The sequence below is a fragment of the Stegostoma tigrinum genome, chromosome 7, assembly GCF_030684315.1.
Source record: "Stegostoma tigrinum isolate sSteTig4 chromosome 7, sSteTig4.hap1, whole genome shotgun sequence".
Lineage (NCBI taxonomy): Eukaryota > Metazoa > Chordata > Chondrichthyes > Orectolobiformes > Stegostomatidae > Stegostoma > Stegostoma tigrinum.
The window spans coordinates 103,421,897-103,443,320 of record NC_081360.1 but is presented as its reverse complement, the minus strand read 5'-3'; the positions used below and the strand labels follow the sequence as shown (position 1 = coordinate 103,443,320).

At 44.7% G+C, this 21,424-nt stretch overlaps 1 protein-coding gene across 6 annotated transcripts in view; it reads left to right on the top strand.

Annotated features, from left to right (window-relative positions):
* The window catches only part of LOC125454335 (ATP-binding cassette sub-family B member 6-like), a 221,157-nt gene that overhangs the window by 189,095 nt on the left and 10,638 nt on the right, over positions 1–21,424 (top strand). For all 6 annotated transcript variants that reach the window (XM_048534994.2, XM_048534995.2, XM_048534992.2 and 3 more), the window contains one exon: positions 17,561–17,629. In XM_048534994.2, coding sequence (XP_048390951.1) covers positions 17,561–17,629 — 69 coding nt within the window. The remainder of the gene's footprint in view (positions 1–17,560; positions 17,630–21,424) is intronic.

Sequence of the window (21,424 nt, the reverse complement as noted above, 5' to 3'; positions counted from 1 at the left end):
CCTTCATCAGAGAGGGGGATGGGGGGGAGGGAACTGGAATAAATAGGGAGAGAGGGGGAGGCGGACCGAAGATGGAGAGAAAAGAAGATAGGTGGAGAGGAGAGTATAGGTGGGGATGTAGGGAGGGGATAGGTCAGTCCAGGGAAGACGGACAGGTCAAGGAGGTGAGATGAGGTTAGTAGGTAGGAGATGGGGGTGCGGCTTGGGGTGGGAGGAGGGGATGGGTGAGAGGAAGAACAGGTTAGGGAGGCAGAGACAGGTTGGACTGGTTTTGGGATACAGTGGGTGGAGGTGAAGAGCTGGGCTAGTTGTGTGGTGTAGTGGGGGGAGGGGACGAACTGGGCTGGTTTTGGGATGCGGTGGGGGAATGGGAGATTTTGAAGCTGGTGAAGTCCACATTGATACCATTGGGCTGCAGGGTTCCCAAGCGGAATATGAGTTGCTGTTCCTGCAACCTTCGGGTGGCATCATTGTGGCACTGCAGGAGGCCCATGATGGACATGTCATCTAAAGAATGGGAGGGGGAGTGGAAATGGTTTGCGACTGGGAGGTGCAGTTGTTTGTTGCGAACCGAGCGCAGGTGTTCTGCAAAGCGGTCCCCAAGCCTCCGCTTGGTTTCCCCAATGTAGAGGAAGCCACACCGGGTACAGTGGATGCAGTATACCACATTGGCAGATGTGCAGGTGAACCTCTGCTTAATGTGGAATGTCATCTTGGGGCCTGGGATAGGGGTGAGGGAGGAGGTGTGGGGGCAAGTGTAGCATTTCCTGCGGTTGCAGGGGAAGGTGCCGGGTGTGGTGGGGTTGGAGGGCAGTGTGGAGCGAACAAGGAAGTCACGGAGGGAGTGGTCTCTCCGGAAAGCAGACAAGGGTGGGGATGGAAAAATGTCTTGGGTGGTGGGGTCGGATTGTAAATGGCGGAAGTGTCGGAGGATGATGCGTTGTATCCGGAGGTTGGTGGGGTGGTGTGTGAGAACGAGGAGGATCCTCTTTGGGTGGTTGTGGCGGGGGTGGGGTGTGAGGGATGTGTTGCAGGAAATGCGGGAGACGCGGTTAAGGGCGTTCTGGATCACTGTGGGGGGGAAGTTGCGATCCTTGAAGAACTTGGACATCTGGGATGTGCGGGAGTGGAATGTCTTATCGTGGGAGCAGATGCGCGGCGGAGGCGGAGGAATTGGGAATAGGGGATGGAATTTTTGCAGGAGGGTGGGTGGGAGGAGTTGTATTCTAGGTAGCTGTGGGAGTCGGTGGGCTTGAAATGGACATCAGTTACAAGCTGGTTGCCTGAGATGGAGACTGAGAGGTCCAGGAAGGTGAGGGATGAGCTGGAGATGGCCCAGGTGAACTGAAGGTTGGGGTGGAAGGTGTTGGTGAAGTGGATGAACTGTTCAAGCTCGTCTGGGGAGCAAGAGGTGGCGCCGATACAGCCATCAATGTACCGGAGGAAGAGGTGGGATTTGGGGCCTGTGTAGGTGCAGAAGAAGGACTGTTCCACGTAACCTACAAAGAGGCAGGCATAGCTGGGGCCCATGCGGGTGCCCATGGCCACCCCCTTAGTTGAAATGCCCGTCAGCCTAAAAGGGTGGTTGAGTTTGAAACTCTCGTAATATTTAAGCAGTATTTAAATTTTTGCTTTTGTTGCCGTAACCTCTGTGACTGTGGACCCAAAGTGTGGTTGTGTAGACCATTGTAGACACAGTAGAACAGATGACTTCCTTCTGTGCAGTTAGTGTCTTAATGTAATGTAGAAAAAGATATAAATGGCCACATCAATAATAGGGTAGTCCATTTAAATGTATGCTATGATCAGTATAGAGGTGGAATTAGAAAGTGACAGTATATTCCACCAGCCTTAGTCATCACAAAATGAAACATGGCAGCTATGAAATAAATAGCCAAGTAATCTGCACTTTAGTCATGAAGACTGATAATGTTAAATATTTTCCTGACACTAGATATGTGAATCCATGTTTAGCAGTGTCAATTTGATGACAGATTACATATCAGTTGTGAAAAGGTTGAATACAGTAGGAGGAGTGTCCAAATTAGTGTTATAACCCCAGTTGATGTTATTATTGGAGACCTCAGATCCCAGAATAAAACCGGGCTTTATGGACAATAAGAATAATTTTTGCAGTTTGTTACCCTGATGGTTAATCACTGAACAAATTCAATCAAGGCTTCCAGTGTTCTTTAACAAAAGCAGAAATAAACAAATATAAATAGAATCATAGAGATGTACGGCATGGAAACAGACCCTTTGGTCCAACTCATCTGTGCCAACCAGATATCCCAAATAAATCTAGTCCTGTTTGCCAGCATTTGGCCCATATCACCCTAAACCCTTCCTATTCATGTACCCATCCAGATGCCTTTTAAATGTTTTAACTGTACCAGCCTCCACCACTTCCTTGGGCAGCTCATTCCATACGCACACCACCCTCTGTGTGAAAGCGTTGCCCCTTAGGTCCCTTTTAAATCTTTCCCCCCTCACTTTAAACCTATGCCCCTCTAGTTTTGGTCTCCACCAGCCCGGGGAAAAGACCTTGCCTGTTTACCCTGTCCAAGCCCCTCATAGTTTTATAAACCTCTATAAGGTCATCTCTCAGCCTCCGACGCTCCAGGGAAAATAGCCCCAGCCTATCAGCCCCTCCCTGTAGTTCAAACCATCCATCTCTAGCAATATCCTTATATATCTTTTCTGAACCCTTTCAAGCTTCACAACATCCTTCCGAGACCAGGGAGACAAGAATTGCACACAGTATTCCAAAAATGGCCTAATAAATGTCGTGTACAGCTTTAATATGACCTCCCAACTCCTATACTCAATGCCGACCAATAAATGCGGGCATACCAGATGCCTTCTTCACTGTCCTATTCCACCTGCATCTCCACATTCAAGGAACTATGAACTGCACTCCAAGGTATCTTTGTTCAGTAGCACTGCCCAGGAACTTAACCATTAAGACCATAAGACATAGGAGTGGAAGTAAGGCCATTCGGCCCATCAAGTCCACTCCGCCATTTAAATCATGGCTAATGGGCATTTCAACTCCACTTCCCTGCACTCTCCCCGTAACCCTTGATTCCTTCTGAGATCAAGAATTTGTCAATCTCTGCCTTGAAGGCATCTAACGTCCCGGCCTCCACTGCAATCCGTGGCAATGAATTCCACAAGAAGTCTTCGCCTGATTTACCTTTCCAAAATGCAGCACCTCACATTTGTCTAAATGTATATGTTACAAGTTGGAAAGGTATTAAGATAAACTAAATAATATTTCAACCTGCTGCTGAACAATATCCGGTATAGATACTCAGTTCCATTGTAGTGTTACTTCTTCTGTTTCAACTGTTTAATTTAAGACCATAAGATCTTATCTAATTGACTCTTTCTGGCTTTGATGGCCTAGTGGCTTCTGATAACCTAAACCTCTTTTTAGTTCCGACAGCTTGAAAACTTCTCCACAAACTCTTTCAGCTTAGAGCCTTCACAAAATAAAACCCTGCTGCTCAGGCTCTCGTCTGAGCTAAAAGCCAATCCTGAACATATCTTAAAACTCTAGCTGTCCCTGCTGTATTTTCTCTATCAGCTTCATCAATTAACTTGACGTATTTTTTTTTCCTTTATTCATTCATGGGATGAGGGCATTGCTGGCCAGGCAGCATTTATTGCCCATCCCTATCAGAATTTTACCTATCTCATTCCCAACAGCAACCACATTGCTGTGGGTCTGGAGTCACATGTAGGCCAGACAGGTAAGGATGATAGTTTCCTTCCCTAAAGGACGTTAGTGAACCAGATGGGTTTTTCCAACAATCGACAATGGACTCATGGTCATCATTAGATATTTATTGAATTCCAGTTCCACCATCTGCCGTGGCAGGATCCGAACCCAGGCCCACAGAACATTATCCAAATCTCTGGATTAACAGTCCAGTGATAATACCACTAGGCCATCGCCTCACCATGTATGTTGCTGGCATCTAACTGAAGTTACATGCTTTCTTGGAAATGGTATATTTACTTCACTGTTCCAAAAGACTTTCTGACCTCTTTTAAAATAAAATTAATTTCATAGAATTGGAACCAAATTCTATTCTACTTTTATTTTTAAAATCCAATTTCTCAATTCGTAATATTATATTATACACCTTTAATCACATTAGCAGTAGTCATAATTCCACATGATCCTGTTTTTTGTAAATAAGGGTGGGTATCATGTTGTCAAACAGAGCAGAGCTGCACTGCCAGAATAGATTCATGTGCCTTGTCTGTTTAAGGTCACAAATTCTAACAGCCTACAGCCAGATTCTGAGGTTATCCAGAGGTTTATTGCTATTACAGGGTGATGAGGAAGCAATGGCCCAGTGGTATTATTGCTGGACTGTTTATCCAGAGACCCACATAATGTTCTGGGGAAACCAGCTTTGGATCCTACCACTGCAAATGGTGGAATTGGAATTCAGTAAATGTCTGGAACTAAGAGTCTAATGATGATTGCCAGAAAAACCCATCTGGTTCACTAATATCCTTTAGGGAAGGAAAGGTCTGGCCTGCATGTGACCCACAGCAATATAGTTGACTCTGAACTGCCCTCAGCCCAATTAGGGATGGGCAATAAATGCTGCCCAGCCACTGATGCCCCATGTCCCATTAATGAATAAAACAAAATTTGTTGATTGGAAAGGGTTTGTAAAATTCTGAACTGAGAATACATAAAAATAATCTCTAATATTGCCCTTCTTTTTTTTTCTTGTCAATCTATTACATTTCTTGCAATAGGGCTTTTGAATCCTGATGAATGCTATCAAAACTTTATTTTGTAGTATGTGTAAACAAATAGTTGGTAACTGGTTTCAACAGAGCTATTAAGAGAATAAGAGATTTCAGGAGAACAAGACCATCAACTTGCACTTATATCATACTTAGAATGTAGTAAAATGCCTTGCAGTGCTTCATCGAAGTGTTATCAAATAAAAAATTACTCGGAGCCACATAAGTATTGCAAAGAACGAGACATCCAACCCAGATGGTCAGTGCCAGTGTTAATATTCTGTGTGAACCTCCTCCCACATTGAATGCGCAATATAACTGTGTCAGTATGACCTTCAATTTCTTTCTTTTTGTATTTATCTTTCTGGCAATCCCACACATATTAAAATTTCCCACAGCCTCTATATGTGATATTACACCCACTGAGACCAGATGAAATATGGTCTAGAACTCTTCAAGGAAGTAAGAAAGGAGAAAAGCAAAACTGTTGCTCACACAGAAGCTATGTAATAGCAGTTGAAGGATGGCAAATGTTACTTTGACATATGAAGCTTCAAATTAAGGAAGCATTTAGTCTAATAATGATAATGGGGAACATCCTTAAGAGTTACAGAGGAGGTAACCCTGAATTATCATCAGAACATTATTTTCAGAAAGAGCAGTAAGCCTAGATTGGAAGTAATAGGTCATGGACCATGAATCTGTTGAAGTTCTTTGAAGAAGTGTTTAATTTGTGGCTGTGTGATGGATAAAGTTCCACATCTACTGTATAAGTCTATGATTCTTTAACACAATGGTTTCCTTGTTATTTTGTTTGTCCAATAAGAGAATGCAATTCAAAAATAATTCAGTGTATATGATCCTTTGGACTATCTCACGGATTGATATTAAGCTGCTGGATAAATGCAAATCCTTTCTGTTTTGCTCAGTATAGCCTATCCATAAAAGACAGTGAGTAACTTTCTTTAGTTAGTGTATTGTAATTAAAGAAAATAAGAGTTTCATTGTTGGTCTCCGTTGCTGTGTGTGACTGCACAGAAAAAGAGAAAGAACTTGCATTTTACAGCTAATAAAGTACTATTTTCATACTTTCTTGATACCTAAGTGCCAGTGCTTGTTGTTCATCCCTAAATGCCCTTGAACTGAGTGTTTTTGCTTGGTCATTTCAGAGGGCAGAGAGTTAACCACCTTGCTATAGATCTGAAGTCACATGTAGGCCAGACCCAGTAAAGACAGCAGATTTCCTTCCCTCAGTACAAAAGTGAACTAGGTTGGTTTTTACAACAGCTGACAGTGATTTCCTGGTGGCCATTCCACTAGCTTTTAATTCCAGATTTAATAATCTAATCCAAATTTCACAATCTAATTCAAATTTCACCATCTGCCGCAGTAAGATTTGAACAAATGCTCACAGGTCATTAATAGTCCGGTGACAATACAGCTTTGCCTACTTATTTAAGAGCAAAGTTACTACACTGGGATAGAAAAGGCACCCAGCACAAACCAGTATGTTTGATTCACTGCACTCCTCATTCCAGTGGATTCCAGCCTTAGCTACACACTGACTTATTCAGTAAACCACTGTGAATAACTGTAGCACGTTTCCCCTTTTCCTCTACCTATCTGGTTACAGATGAAGACTCATCAGATTCTGTAAAGAGTTGGTATATTTTGCTCCCTGTTCTTGTGATATTCTGTCAGGACTCCTACAGAATTGCTTGTACTTGGCCAAGTTTGAGCCTCGATGAATCAGGCGTAATTATCAGGCATGCTGGGAGGTCATGACCTGGATACTCTAGGCTGGGTTCACTGCACAGAGTGGGAGGACGGGCACCAATTATATTTCTTTGAAGACGTTTGTTGCTTTATCTACAATCTGTTTCCATTTTACAGCTAGTGCTCAGAGATAAATCCAGTGTGCTGTCTGTCATCTGTTATAGATTCCAAGCTGACCAAGCTGAACGTTCTGGTTTGTTCTCTTGTGCAGCACCCAGTGAGGGAGCAAGTTTATTTACATGTTCCTAGTACACTGATTGATGTGCTTTGGCAGTGATTAGATGAAATGTACGGATCCTAAACTCAGTTGTTGGTCTGTAGTGAATTAAATAAACAGAAAGATGATGGGTGAGCAGAAGAGGTTCACCAATTGTCTTGTATTTGAAGGCTATGCCCCTTACTTAGACAGTTTGTCCTGTGTCCTTTAACTGTGCCTTTTGTCCTAAATCTTGAATTCTAATGTTGAAAATCTCCAGGGTGAGTTTGAGTGATTCAAGTTGGAGTACAGTTGATTGAGTTGACTAGCAGAGGATGATGTAGTTACAGAAATAGTAGGAACTGCTGAGCTGGAGAATCTGAGGTGACACGGTGTGAAGCTAGATGAACATAGCAGGCCAAGCAGCATCAGAGGAGCAGGAAAGTTTGACGTTTCAGGTCGAGACCCTTCTTCAGAAATTTCAGACCCGAAACGTCAAACTTTCCTGCTCCTCTGATGCTGCTTGGTCAGCTCTGTTCGTCCAGCTCCACACCGTGTCATATCAGAGGATAATGTAGTAATTCAACAAGATAAATTGTAAATTTTAGTAAATTTTAAACAAATCTCATCCTTGATATTGTGGTTTAAAGACAATTCCCTTCCAACCCTTGTACTGTTGAAAACCCAGCCACTCAAAGCCAGCAGCATGCCCTTCCCCTGGTGACCCTTGTTTTGTTTCATAACAGTTGGCCATCCTGGATCAGATTGAGACAAGTTGTGATGCTGATAGCAGAGTTCTGTTTGAATGAAAATGGACGTGATGGAAGATGGGTGAGCTGGCCAGGAAAATAATACTATTGTCAGATCTGGAGATAACAAAGGAATAAACAGAATTAAGAGCAGAGAATGGGTCAGTGGGATTTGTGTGACAATGAGCCAGCGAAGATCTGAAAGACTGTCTAAGACCAGAGAGTATGTCTCATCTTTTGTTGCAGAAATAAATAAGCAGGAGAGAGGAGGATCCAGAGACAGTCACCACCAGCTATAAGAGTAGCCTCCCCCAGCTCACTCTCTGCCATCTTGACTGATCCTTAACCCGGCATCATAAGAACTTGGGCTGGTGAATTGCCTGGGGGATACCTTTCTATCATCAAGATACTGCTGGTTGCCACTCCCATTGGCTTTGCCTTCTACTCCTTGTTGTAGTGGTCAGTGGAAGATTATTAGTCTTTCATCCTACAGCAGAGCCTAGTTTTTAGTTAACTCAGATTTTCCCTGTACTTCACGCCACTGGAACTGTGTATTTGTTGGTATGCAACGACCACCCCATGTTAAAACAAGCAACGCAGCTCCCATTCTTGTGTCATGCTGCCCTGTGCCAGGGTTGCACAGTGTCTGCAGCGCTTGGTCTATCCTAAAAGCCACCATTGTCAACACCTGTGTGGAGACACTCAGCCTCTCAACGAGGAAACTAGACCTCAGACGCAGAGCATTCCTGAATTTGCAGTTCCACCAAAACTTGAGCAAGAGGAAACAAGCCTGCAGGCACCCGAAGGCCAAGGTGCAATAAAGAACCCATGGCCTAAAGAATAGATAGTATCGCAGAGAGAGTGCAGGAGACTCAGCACCTCACCAACATCCACACCATACACTGCTTCCTCAACACAATCAATGCCATCTATTGTCTGAGTACTGTAATAAACGTCACAAAGCAAGCATCACTCATTGAAGACTGAGGGGCAGTCAACACTGGAGAGGGCACTTTGAGGACTTCCTCAACCAAGATACAGCCTTTGGTGCCAATACAGTATGGATCTGGAGGAACATGGCAGGCCAGGCAGCCACAGAGGAGTAGGAAAGTTGATTGTTCAGGTTTTCACCCTTCATCAGGACTTTGGTGCAACTCCTGTCAACACCGTCCCATTCTACCTGTTGCCATCTCAGCACACCTCCAACTCGTCATGAGGTCAAAGAAGCCATCTGACCACTGAGAAACAACAAGGCCTTCAGTGCAGGTGGAGTCCCCACTGAAGTACTATAATATGGCAAGTCCCTGAACAACTCGGATCACTTTTTGTATCTCCAGAGGCACCTCTTGATACAAGCGACTGTTGAAAATGAAATGCAGCATTGACACCAATCCAGTACAACCTTCAGAGTCCTGTAGAATTAAGTGTTCAAAATCTGAGACCACACACTTAGCACCAAGCTCACGGTTTACAACTGTGAATGAGAAGTATGTACCATATACAGTAGGCACCTCCAATCCCTGAAACGTTATACCAGTACCGCATTCACAAGATCCTGCAAACCTACTGGCAGGATATGGTGTACCAACATAAGTGTTCTCTTCCAGGTCAACATTCCAAATATCAAGACATTGGTCACACATGTCCAGTTGTGATGAGTGGGCCAGAATGTCAAAAACAAGACTCCCTAAATGAGTGAGAGATAATGGGAACTGCAGATGCTACAGAATCCAAGATAACAAAGTGTGGAGCTGGATGAACACAGCAGGCCAAGCAGCATCTCAGGAGCACAAAAGCTGACGTTTCGGGCCTAGACCCTTCATCAGAGGGGGTGATGGGGTGAGGGTTCTGGAATAAAGAAGGAGAGAGGGGAAGGCGGACCGAAGATGGAGTAAAGAAGATAGGTGGAGAAGAGAGTATAGGTGGGGAGGTAGGGAGGAGATAGGTCAGTCCAGGGAAGACGGACAGGTCAAGGAGGTGGGATCAGGTTAGCAGGTAGGAGATGGAGGTGCCACCCACCCACCCACCCTCCTGCACTAGAATACACCTCCTCCCACCCACCCTCCTGCACTAGAATACACCTCCTCCCACCCACCCTCCTGCACTAGAATAAACCTCCTCCCACCCACCCTCCTGCACTAGAATATACCTCCTCCCACCCACCCTCCTGCAAAAATTCCATCCCCTATTCCCAATTCCTCTGCCTCCGCCGCATCTGCTCCCACGATGAGGCATTCCACTCCCGCACATCCCAGATGTCCAAGTTCTTCAAGGATCGCAACTTTCCCCCCACAGTGGTCGAGAATGCCCTTGACCGCGTCTCCCGCATTTCCCGCAACACATCCCTCACACCCCGCCCCTGCCACAACCGCCCAAAGAGGATCCCCCTCGTTCTCACACACCACCCCACCAGCCTCCGGATACAACGCATCATCCTCCGACACCTCCGCCATCTACAATCCGACCCCACCACCAAGACATTTTTTCCATCGCCACCCTTGTCTGCTTTCCGGAAAGACCACTCTCTCCGTGACTCCCTTGTTCGCTCCACACTGCCCTCCAACCCCACCACACCCAGCACCTTCCCCTGCAACCGCAGGAAATGCTACACTTGCCCCCACACCTCCTCCCTCACCCCTATCCCAGGCCCCAAGATGACTTCCCATATTAAGCAGAGGTTCACCTGCACATCTGCCAATGTGGTATACTGCATCCATTGTATCCGGTGTGGCATCCTCTACATTGGGGAAACCAAGCGGAGGTTTGGGGACCGCTTTGCAGAACACCTGCGCTCGGTTCGCAATAAACAACTGCACCTCCCAGTCGCAAACCATTTCCACTCCCCCTCCCATTCTTTAGATGACATGTCCATCATGGGCCTCCTGCAGTGCCACAATGATGCCACCCGAAGGTTGCAGGAACAGCAACTCATATTCCGCTTGGGAGCCCTGCAGCCCAATGGTATCAATGTGGACTTCACCAGCTTCAAAATCTCCCCTTCCCCCACCGCATCCCAAAACCAGCCCAGTTTGTCCCCTCCCCCCACTGCATCACACAACCAGCCCAGCTCATCCCCTCCACCCACTGCATCCCAAGACAGTCCAACCTGTCTCTGCCTCCCTAACCTGTTCTTCCTCTCACCCATCCCCTCCTCCCACCCCAAGCTGCACCTCCATCTCCTACCTACTAACCTCATCTCACCTCCTTGACCTGTCCGTCTACCCTGGACTGACCTATCCCCTCCTTACCTCCCCACCTATACTCTCCTCTCCACCTATCTTCTTTTCTCTCCATCTTCAGTCCGCCTCCCCCTCGCTCCCTATTTATTCCAGAACCCTCACCCCATCCCCCTCTCTGATGAAGGGTCTAGGCCCGAAACGTCAGCTTTTGTGCTCCTGAGATGCTGCTGGGCCTGCTGTGTTCATCCAGCCTCACATTTTATTATCTTAAATGCAATTTGCCCACTGACACATTGCAATCACTTGGCCTAAAATTTACAAATTTGAGAAGAAGCGTCCACAAAGCCACCGAGCACTTCAAACATCAACCCCTGCCCCGGAGATGAAGCAAGGCTTTCTCAGTGCTGAGGGACTGCCGTAAAGAATTGCTGTACTAAATACACATGGATGCCAATTGTTTTGCATCAACATTGGAAATATTAGGGCAGTACTATTGCTTCAAATGTCATTCACTGGATAACTTCTGTTTGCTTTTTTGTTGTGTGAGGACATTGCATTATCCCTGCTTCTTGGGAAACTCTTTTCTCCCGTTGTGGAACTTGCTCCCACTGGGAAAATCTGCTAATAGGCTAAAGGTGTGAATTACCTCAGCTGTAAACTCTTTAAATGCCTTTGAAAGAGTTCAACGGTAAGTACATTAACCTGAAGTCTGATTCTGAGAAAGGGAACTGAGGAGCCCAACAGGAAATCCGATGCTATGAGCAACCATCTAAAAAAGAGAGGAAAGCCAAAGCAAGTGGTTGGCAAAAATATCCTGCATGCCAGAAATAATTCTGCCCATCACCCCAGCCAAAACAAAAAGCATAGTCAAATGACTGGGTCACTCCTTTATTGGCTTTGTCAAAGGTGCATTCCTGTGTTTGGTTATATAGTGCTCTCTGCTTACAGTTTGCAACATTGTGCGTCACAGAGCTGTAGATTACAGTGCTGCATTTCTATTCTAAAAGTCCATGAATCTTGTTTTGACTACAATCAAATCTTTCAGAAAACCAAAGGCTCTATCCAGAACTTTTGGACTCAGATTTTTCAAGAGCCACCTTAAACAAAACAGACTTGAGCCCAGATTTTCACCAAAAAAAATGACAACTGTCCATTAATCTTAAGTCTTTGACCCAGACAAAGCACTTACCATTTTCACAGGGATGGAAAGGGTGACGGGACCTATTTCAGATATACACAGATGTGCATGTGTTTTATGGAAACAGTTACCCGTTTGAACCATCAGCTGTCTCCGCTGAAGTGGAATTGTGGTAACCTTGGCAAGTAAAATATGAAATTTACTCATTAGACTTGGAAAGAGCAGGTCTCCCATGGGGGAGTTAAGGTGCTTTTTCGAAATCTGAGACTGCGTCTGGAGTACTGCATTTTGTTCCCCTGACTTGGTGAAGGATGCACAAGTCATTATAGACACTGAAATGGGATTATGAATAGATTGCAGCTGCAGTAATAAGGGATTGTGCCCTGACTAAACTGTTTGTTGTGTAAGCTTTATTTAGTTGGAGGAATGTAAATTTAGTTAAAAGGTTTTAATGAATGAGTGTTCTCTTCAAAACAGTGAAGTCAGTTATAGGCGGTTAGATCTTTGCCTTATCAAATGGTTTTGCATGGATCCTGGGCTCTATACTTGACACTCCAGCCTGTCTTGACTGAGGTCTGCTCCATCTCGACTTTGAAATAGTCATTTAGTTGACACACATGCTATGTGTTAGCTGTACATACTGGAAGCCACATAAGGAGGTATTAGGTCAGATAATCAAAAGCTTGGTAAAAGATGTTGTTCCTCAGTAATAACTTAACGGAGAAAAGGAGGGGCACAAAGATGAGTGGGAGGGGATTCTAGCTCTTGGACCCAAGCTTCTGTAGGTTTGACCACCAATGTTAAGAACATAAAGTTAGTGAAATACAAGAGGCTAAAGTTGAGGGAGCTCAGATATCTCTGAGATATGGTTTGGATGGACATCATAAAGTTAGGAAAGGGCTAGGACACGGAGAGACTTGAAAGCAAGGATTAGAACTTTAAAGTCCAGATCTTGTTTGATTGCTGCTAAGGCAAGTTAGTGAGTGCAGGGATGATAGATGAACAGACTTGCTGTGGATTAAGACATGGGGAGTAGAGTTTTGGATGACTGCAGATAAACAAGGGTCGAAGATGACAGACCACCCAGGAGTGCATTAGCATAGCCACTGCAGGAACAAACACCCCGCTCAGGACTGCTTGCCTACTTTCTTAGCACACACTCACTTTATATGCCTACCTGTTGCTCACAGCATCCCTGCCTCGCCTTGCCTGGATGCTTTGCCCCTTACCCAAATGATAAAAGTTCATGTTTCTGTTTCCCTTTTTAGTGCAAGCTCAAAGCCAGTCAACTTTTCATGGTTCTCAGCACTTATCAGTCAAGAGAACATGTTGCTGTATTGTACATTGCTACATTGCCCTCCCCTTCCAGTATGTGCAGCAAACACATAGCATGTGTGTCAACCAAATGACCGTATTTCAAAGCCCAGAAGGAGCAGACCTCATTTGTCAGGTTGGGGTGCCAACCAGTTGGTCTGGTTAAAGTTAATCAGGCATTCACTGGCATTTGAGCACAGATATTTATTTGCTTAAGGCAATCAAAGTCAAGCATTCTGTCCTGCTATAGTCCATAGAGTGAGCCACAATTAATTCTGCAAGCCCAGTGCTAGCATACAGAGGCTTCCTAGATTGTTAGATCTTTGAGCGTAATCAGGAGTCAGTCAGGACTGTCCATCGTCCAAGTCTAATTAGGGAACTAGACCATCATTAGTTCTGGGATTCTGCACAATGAACATTCAAAGGCCCATGTGGGTATCACAGTATTGTTGAAGTAGGAAGGTGAGCAATCAATACTGTGGTTTGGACACAGCAAACTGGCTTCATAGAATCCCTACAGCGCAGAAACAGGCCCCCAGGCCCAGCAAGTCCACACCGATCCCCAGAACATCCCACCCAGAGCCATCCCCGAAAACCCACCTAATCTATTCACACTGAACACCATGGGCAAACCAGCACGGCCAATTCAGCCAGCCCACACACCTCCGGACTGTGGGAGGAAACCCACAAAGACACAGGGAGGATACCCACAAAGACACGGAGGACGCGCAAACTCCACACAGTCACCCGAGGGTGGAACCGAACCGGGGTCCCTGGCGCCATGACTCATTTATACAACTTTAGTTAGGCCATATTTGAAATATTGTATACAATTCTCATCACCACACTACCAGAATGACGTGGATGCTTTGGAGAGGGTACAGAAAAGGTTTACCAGAGTGTTGCCTGGTATGGGGGATTTTAGCTGTGAAGAAAGCTTGGACAGACTGGGTTTAGTTTCACTGTAACACAGGAGGTAGAGGGTCAATCTGACAGAAGTTTATAAGATTATGAATGGCCTGGATAGAATGGAAAGTATGAGGTTTTTTCCCCACTGTGGACAGCTCAATTACTAGGTGACACGGTTCAAGTTGAGGTGGTGGACGGGGGGCTTGCTTAAAAGAGATGTATGGGGCAAGTTTTTTCACATAAAGGGTGGTGAGGGCCTGGAACACATTGCCAGAGGAGGAGGTAGCTGACACCTTAATGGCATTCAAGATGCACCTGGATGAAGACATGAATAGGAAGGGAATGGCTTGCTGAGCGTTCAAGGACGGTGAAGGGAGAAATGCAGCAGTTTTGATAGGTTATCCAGGGATTTTCATCTAGAAATAAATAAAGACTTTACTCACTGGTTAGGCTGCAGATAGTTTTTTAAAAAGTCTAACTCTGGGCTCTGTGTTTTAAGAAGGTTGTTCAAACTTTTAGAGAGGATGAATAGGCAACGTGCTTGAATGATCCCAGAGATGAGGGCAGTAAGGGTGGCTCCGTGGCCAGCACTGCTGTGCTGCCTCACAGCACCGGGATCAGGGCTGAATTTCAGCCCTGTTCTGTCTTTGTGGCGTTTGCATATTCACTCCATGAATGCGTGGGCTTCCTCCCACAGTCCAAAGATGTGTAGGTTCAGTGGATTGGCCATTCTAAATTGCCCATTGTGTACAGGGATGTGCACGCTAAGTGGATTACCCGTGGGAAATGCAGGGTTGAGGGGTGGGTCTGGGTGGGATACTGATGGAGGGTTGATACGGACTCGATGAGCCAAATGGCCTGCTTCCACACTGTAGGGATTCTATGATTCTCTTCAAGGGACTGGAAAAGATGTACATGCTGGATTGAAGAACCTCCTGCTGTGTCAAACATTTTGCTGTGTTTCTGTGTTGCTCTCCATACAGCAGAGAAGATTATTTGAACGTTTGATACAGTTGTTCAAAATCATGAAGAGTTTTAGAGTACATGGGAACTGCTTCCAGTGGCAGAAAGATTAGTAAACAGCAGGTGTGGATTAAAGATATTCAGCAAGAACCAGAGCAGACAAGAGGAAAATTTTCTGTTGCATGGGGAATGAGTTATTTTAATCTGCAATGTACTGCCTGATTTAGTGTTAACTTTCACAGACATTTTAGTAACCACTTGGAAATGAAAATATTTGCACCTCAAAAGAGAAAGGGCAGGATAGTGGGGTAAGTGGTGAGTAGGTCTTTCAAAGCACTGAGGCCGTTTGGCCTCCTTCTGAACTGCATATGCAATGACTTCCTAACGAAAGTACATTGGATGCTCTCAACAGTGGCCCTTATCACATATCATCGTGTCAGCACTGCAGTGCTTCTTCAAGCTGCACTCAAATAGAAATGCTTCTCAGTGGGAGCTCAACACTGCGGGTACCTTCAGATCCCAAAGGCCCCTACTTCTCGTGAAACTAATTGTTATCTTTCGGATCCTCTTAATGCTATTTTCTTTTCATGATTCTGCATGTCTGCAGTCCGTTTGTATGAAATAGTTCCAGTCGTGTACTTCTAATTTTAAATTACACTGTCTAGAAATTGACCTGTTTACCTTTATGAGCAACTTTGCGGGGTCAGTTCTACCATTAACCATCTTTCAGGATGCTTTCTAATTATTTAGCTTTAAGGACATTAGGCTCACTAACCTTTATCCTGGCTTGTCCAGATGGTCCATCTTTGGGATTGTTAATTCTCAGGCACGACTGTTCTATCCTCACTGAATCATTAGAAAGGAGGAAGGATGGGACCAATTTTGGTAGTTATTTTCTTATGCAAATTCCCTGCATTGTAATCCATCTGAGCTCCCTGCCTTGCCTTTCTTCCACTTCCTCCCCTACCCATGAACACGTCCTGTTTCTTTCAGTACTTCCTGCCTCTGCTCGTTTCTAAGCATTTTGTCTTTCTTGCTGGTAATATAGCCCACATTCACCTCTCTGAAATGACAGTGTACTGTAACAGCAAAATACTTTTGATGCTGGAAATCAGAAATAAAACTTGATATTCCACTAAAGAGTTATTGAGCTGAAGTGGTCATCCTTTTTCTGTCCTACAGATGTTTCCTGCCTCGGCAGATATTTACAGCTTTTTCTGATTTTAATTCAGTTGCTATACTTGCTACCTTTATACAATCGCAACAGTGTGGAAACAGGCCATTCAGCCCATCAAGTTCACACTAACCTTCTGAATGCATCCCATCCAGACCCATCCACCTACCGTATCCCTATCTTTTGGTCACTTGATACTTTATCACTTGTGGAGAGTTCAGTTGCCCCACTCATTACTTTATCACCTTTTGCTATGAATATGCTTTCGGAAATGCTTGGCATTAAGTTCAGAATTGTCTGCTGTCTTAAAATTTATATCTCTATCTCTTTCATGACTATTTTGCTTAATTCTCCATCAAGACTCAGGGCCGCGATGGCCTAGCGGTACTACCAGTAGACTGTAATCCAAAGACCCAGATAAGGTTCTGATGATCCGGGTTTGAATCTTACCGCGGTAGACGGTCGGATTAGAATTCAATAAATATCTGGAATTAAGAATCTAATGATGACCTTGAATCCATTGTTGATTGTCAGAAAAACCCATCTGGTTCACTAATGTCCTTTAGGGAAGGAAACTGCAATCCTTACCTGGTCTGGGATACATGTGACTTCAGACCAGCAGCAGTGTGATTGATGCTTAACTGCCCTCTGGGCAATTAGGGATGGGCAATAAATGCTGCCGAGCCAGCGACAGCCTCATCCTGTGAATGAGTAAAGGATTTTCTTGATTACCTTTCATATTCTCAGTTGATTGTGCCACTATAATTTTCCCTATGAAGGAACATATTTTTCGGACCCTTGTTTCCTTAGTTCTTTACTTGGTTGATTTTTTTTGTCCCCCACCCCCCTTGTTCTGTTAAGACAGACCACTGTATTCTCATTTAAACATCTATTCTCCGTCTCTGAAAGTAGAATGTTCCTCTACACTGTTGTTTGAAAATTTGGAAAGCATTTGGGAACAGCACTGTTGATTTTCCTTTCTATGATCCAGTCACTTACCCATTCCTAGTGTTGAGCCCATTGCCCTGGCTGGAATTCAGGGCAGATAAAGATTTGAACCTAAAACCTTATGATTTGTGTGAGTTGGAGTTAAGGTAAATAAAGTTTGTTTACTGTAGTCCTGCTGCCAGGAATTTGATTGTATGGGAATGCAAGTTAATCTCAGCATTTCCTGATTGTTTTAACTTGAGTGAATATTATTTAATAGTCACTTGAAAGGATTTGAGAACATTTACTGAAAAATGAGTCATGTACATAACTAACTCAATGTGGGTTGGTATCGCAGGATTTACAGGGAAGAATGAGATCAGTGGGTCTTAAGTCGTGCAGTTATCACCTGCCTCTGTTGCCAGGAAAGCATTTGAATATTTTCCATATTTTTTCCTTCAGGTTGTCAACAGTGATTAATGCAGATCAGATCCTGGTGCTTCAAAACGGACACATAGTGGAAAGAGGAAGGTAGGCACCCTATTTACCGAAGACACTTTTCTCTATCAAACATCACTATGCCACAGAGGACAATGGCTTTTAACCATGTGTGAAGCTGGATGAACACAGCAGGCCAAGCAGCATCCCAGGAGCACAAAAGCTGACATTTCGTGCCTAGACCCTTCATCAGAGAGGTCTCTGATGAAGGGTCTAGGCCCGAAACGCCAGCTTTTGTGCTCCTGAGACGCTGCTTGGCTTGTTGTGTTCATCCAGCTTCACACTTTATTATCTTGGATTCTCCAGCATCTGCAGTTCCCATTATCTCTGGCAACAAATGTTGATCCAGCCAGAGGTGTTAACGCCCCTTGAATCAATAAAGTTAAGAGGAATTGTGTAATTACTTGAAAAAGAAAAAGAAATCCATGACAACGAAGAAAGATCGAGGGAGTAAAACTCTTTGGATGGCTCCTTCATACAACTAGCACAGACACTTTGGTCTTAATGATTTGTATCCTGTGCCATTCCCTTTGTCATACATCCAGCCCACATCGACATGCGGCTTCAGAACTGAAAGATCTACATTGATATAATCTCTGTAGTCTGGCAGATCTCACCAAGTCATTTGACTGTTTGTACAGGCATATCTTTTGAAGCTGCTGGAGACAATTGGCTACCAGTGAAACTGTTTAATGCGATGTCCTGTTTCCGTGATAAAGTGATGGGTAAGGACAGCAATGATAGGACAACATCAAAACTGAGATCCACAGTGGGTCCAAATAGGGTTGCGTTCTGATATTGACAGCCATTGGCATATTCTTCTTTTTGCTGAGGTCATATGCCTTGATGTGATTGACGAAAGACGTCCACATTCCAGAAAAGCTGATCGGTCTTGTTCACTTGAGACCCAAGATAGGCACCAAGTCCTCGTGGAAACTAGACACTGATAGTGCCAAATTGAAATTTCAAGCAGCAAATGGATGGACTCTCACACCTGTAAAGAGTTTGGTTTAACCATCAGCATCAGGAAGATACATGTTACAGTCTTGTTGCCATGTCACTATCTATCAGCATTAACAATGAGATGATGGAGGTTATTGATAGTTTTACAAATATAAGCTCCATGATCACTAATATTCTGCTGGATCCTGAAACTAACTCGAGCACTACGAAAGCTGCAGCTGGTAAGTCCAAGATGAGCAAGAGAGTGTGGGATCGCAGCAAACTGACTGAGATCACCAGACTACAAGTTTACCAAGCCTCTGTGTTTTCAGCTCACTCCTCCATGGTGATGAGATCTAGAGAACAAATTCTAGGCAGGGGTGAAGCTGAAAAGCTTCTATGTTTACTATCCCTGATGTTTCCTCAGTATCACTTGGCAGGATGAGGTCACCGACTCGGAGGTCCTGGACTGTGCTAATTCCACCACATACACTCATTGCTCTACCAGCAAAATCTCAGCTGGCTCAGGTATGTTCATGGGATGGATAACCCCCTGTAAAGCCAGGCACCACCGAGCAGTAAACTGATAACTAGGTCATAAAAACCGAAAGAACTGCGGATGCTGTAAATCAGGAGCAAAAACAAAGTTGCTGGAAAAGCTCAACAGGTCTGGCAGCATCTGTGAAGGAAAACACAGAGTTAACGTTTGGGGTCCGGTGACCATTCCTCAGAAGTAGGTCATAGCTTTTTGGGGCTTCCTACCTCGCTATAAGGGCCTCTGCAGGTGCGACAATGAAGATGGCGGACTCTGACAACTGGAGGCAATCACTAGTGGCTGTGACTTCTAGAGGCTGACTGCTTAGGAGAGGCGAGTAGAAACAAAAAGTTCAGCTGACCAAGAAAAGGGCCCAGAGAAAACAGAGGCCAGTAAATTGTGCAAGATGTCAGTGCACTGTCATCCTCCATGTCAAATGCAGCAGAAAGTACCTTGCCAGAGAGGGGATCCTGAACCATGTCAGGCAGTGCTTAACACAGAGTTGATGAGCCTTACAAGAATGAAGGCTGCTGTCACTTCTCCATTAGCCACTTTGCCTTAAGTGATCTGTGCCAAGGTCAGAAGCTCTAATTACTTTCCTAAACTTATCCGCTTCTTTTTTCACCTCCTTTTTTGAGCCACTCCTTAAAACCTGCTCCTTCTTTGGTGTTCCTATATGTGGTTCAGTGTAGTATTCTGATTGCCAATGCTCTCATGAAGCACCAAATCTCTGTTAAAGATACTGCAGAAATGCAAAATATTGCTGATGATGATTCTATCCCAGTGGCTTGATTGAGTGTTCAAGTCATTAACATTTTGAGACTGACTCCTGCTGTTAAATTTTAACCGTTTACCCAAACAAGGGTCTGTTTGTGTTGTAAACAATGTGGCTGACAGGTCAGCAATGGGGGTTAAGTTTCTTCATGGGATGCTCACACTGGACGGTAAAGTTTAACATTCAGTCTCAGTGTTCTGGGACACAGCTAGTTGCTTGCATCAGCCTCAAACATTTTGAGAGGGATGCAGGAAGAAGACACCAGGATTTAAGCCCTGATTCATTATTGCTCATAGTTTGCCTTCTTAGGCAACAAGTCAAAATTGTACCAGTAAATGCATAACCAAAGTTGCAGGCTTTCTGAGGATACTCCAGTAATACTTGTTAAAGATTCACTTTATCTCCTTGTGCAAAGCTTGCAGCACCTGACAGCCACACATCTGAAATCCAGTTCTCTCAGTAATGCCGCTAAGCTAAATTTGTCCTTGTCTTGTTCTGTCTTTCTCCCTTTATCGACTCAAATCAAAAATGATTAATCCAGCATTACTATTGTGAATCTGTTCCCTCAATCTGAATGTCTTGGAGACAGGCTGTACCCTTAGACACTGCTATGGAATTTTTCAGTCAGCCTGAAATTCTTCAGCTCTTTATCTCTGCTGAGAGGTTTTAATGAGCTTTACATTTCCTGCCTCCTTCAAAGAGCTGCCTACTCCTGAAATTGAGGATTTAGTTTCTTCCTGTCCCAGGCCATGTTTCATCTGACAGATTGTTAGCCTTGCTCTCGCTACAGTTAATGGGCTCAGTGTTTACTTTAGCACACAGTGCAGAAGGTAAACTTCACACTTGGGTTAGTGCTATTCACAGACTGACTGAAACTTCACAACGCATTTTACTTCCAAACCTCAGAATAGATACCGCTTCAGTCCTCTGCTTTCACTTTGCAATTCATTCTATATTTTACCATCTCCCCTACTCCTCAGGAGCTCAGTCTGCTGAATGAGATTTACAGATTAATCTAATTCAGACATTGCTTCTTTCTTTCCCTGATCTTAAAGCCGGTTACACTTCTCAGAAGCTGGGGATTGTATTCCCCACAGTCTGAAATTTAAAAATGACACAGCGTTTGGGACTCCACCAGTTTCAAGTCACAGATTAGTTTAGATTCCCTACAGTGTGGGGACAGGCCTTTCGGCCCAACAAGTCCACACTGCCCCATGGAACATCCGACCCAGACCCATCCCCCTATAACCCACACACCCCTGCACACCACGGGAAATTTAGCATGGCCGATCCACCAAGCCTGCACATCTTTGGACTGTGGGAGGAAACCGGAGCACCCAGAGGAAACCCACGCAGACACGGGGAGAATGTGCAAACTCCACACAGACAGTTGCCCGAGGCTGGAATCGAAGCTGGGCCCCTGGTGCTGTGAGGCTGCAGGGCTAATCACAGAGCCACCGTGCCACCCCAAAGGTCCAGCCAATTCCAGGCTAAGTAACTGTGGGCTGTTAAAGGTAAGCTTGGGGTAGCAGGCTGAAAGGCAGGGTGGGGAAGATAGTGATTTCCCAACACATTC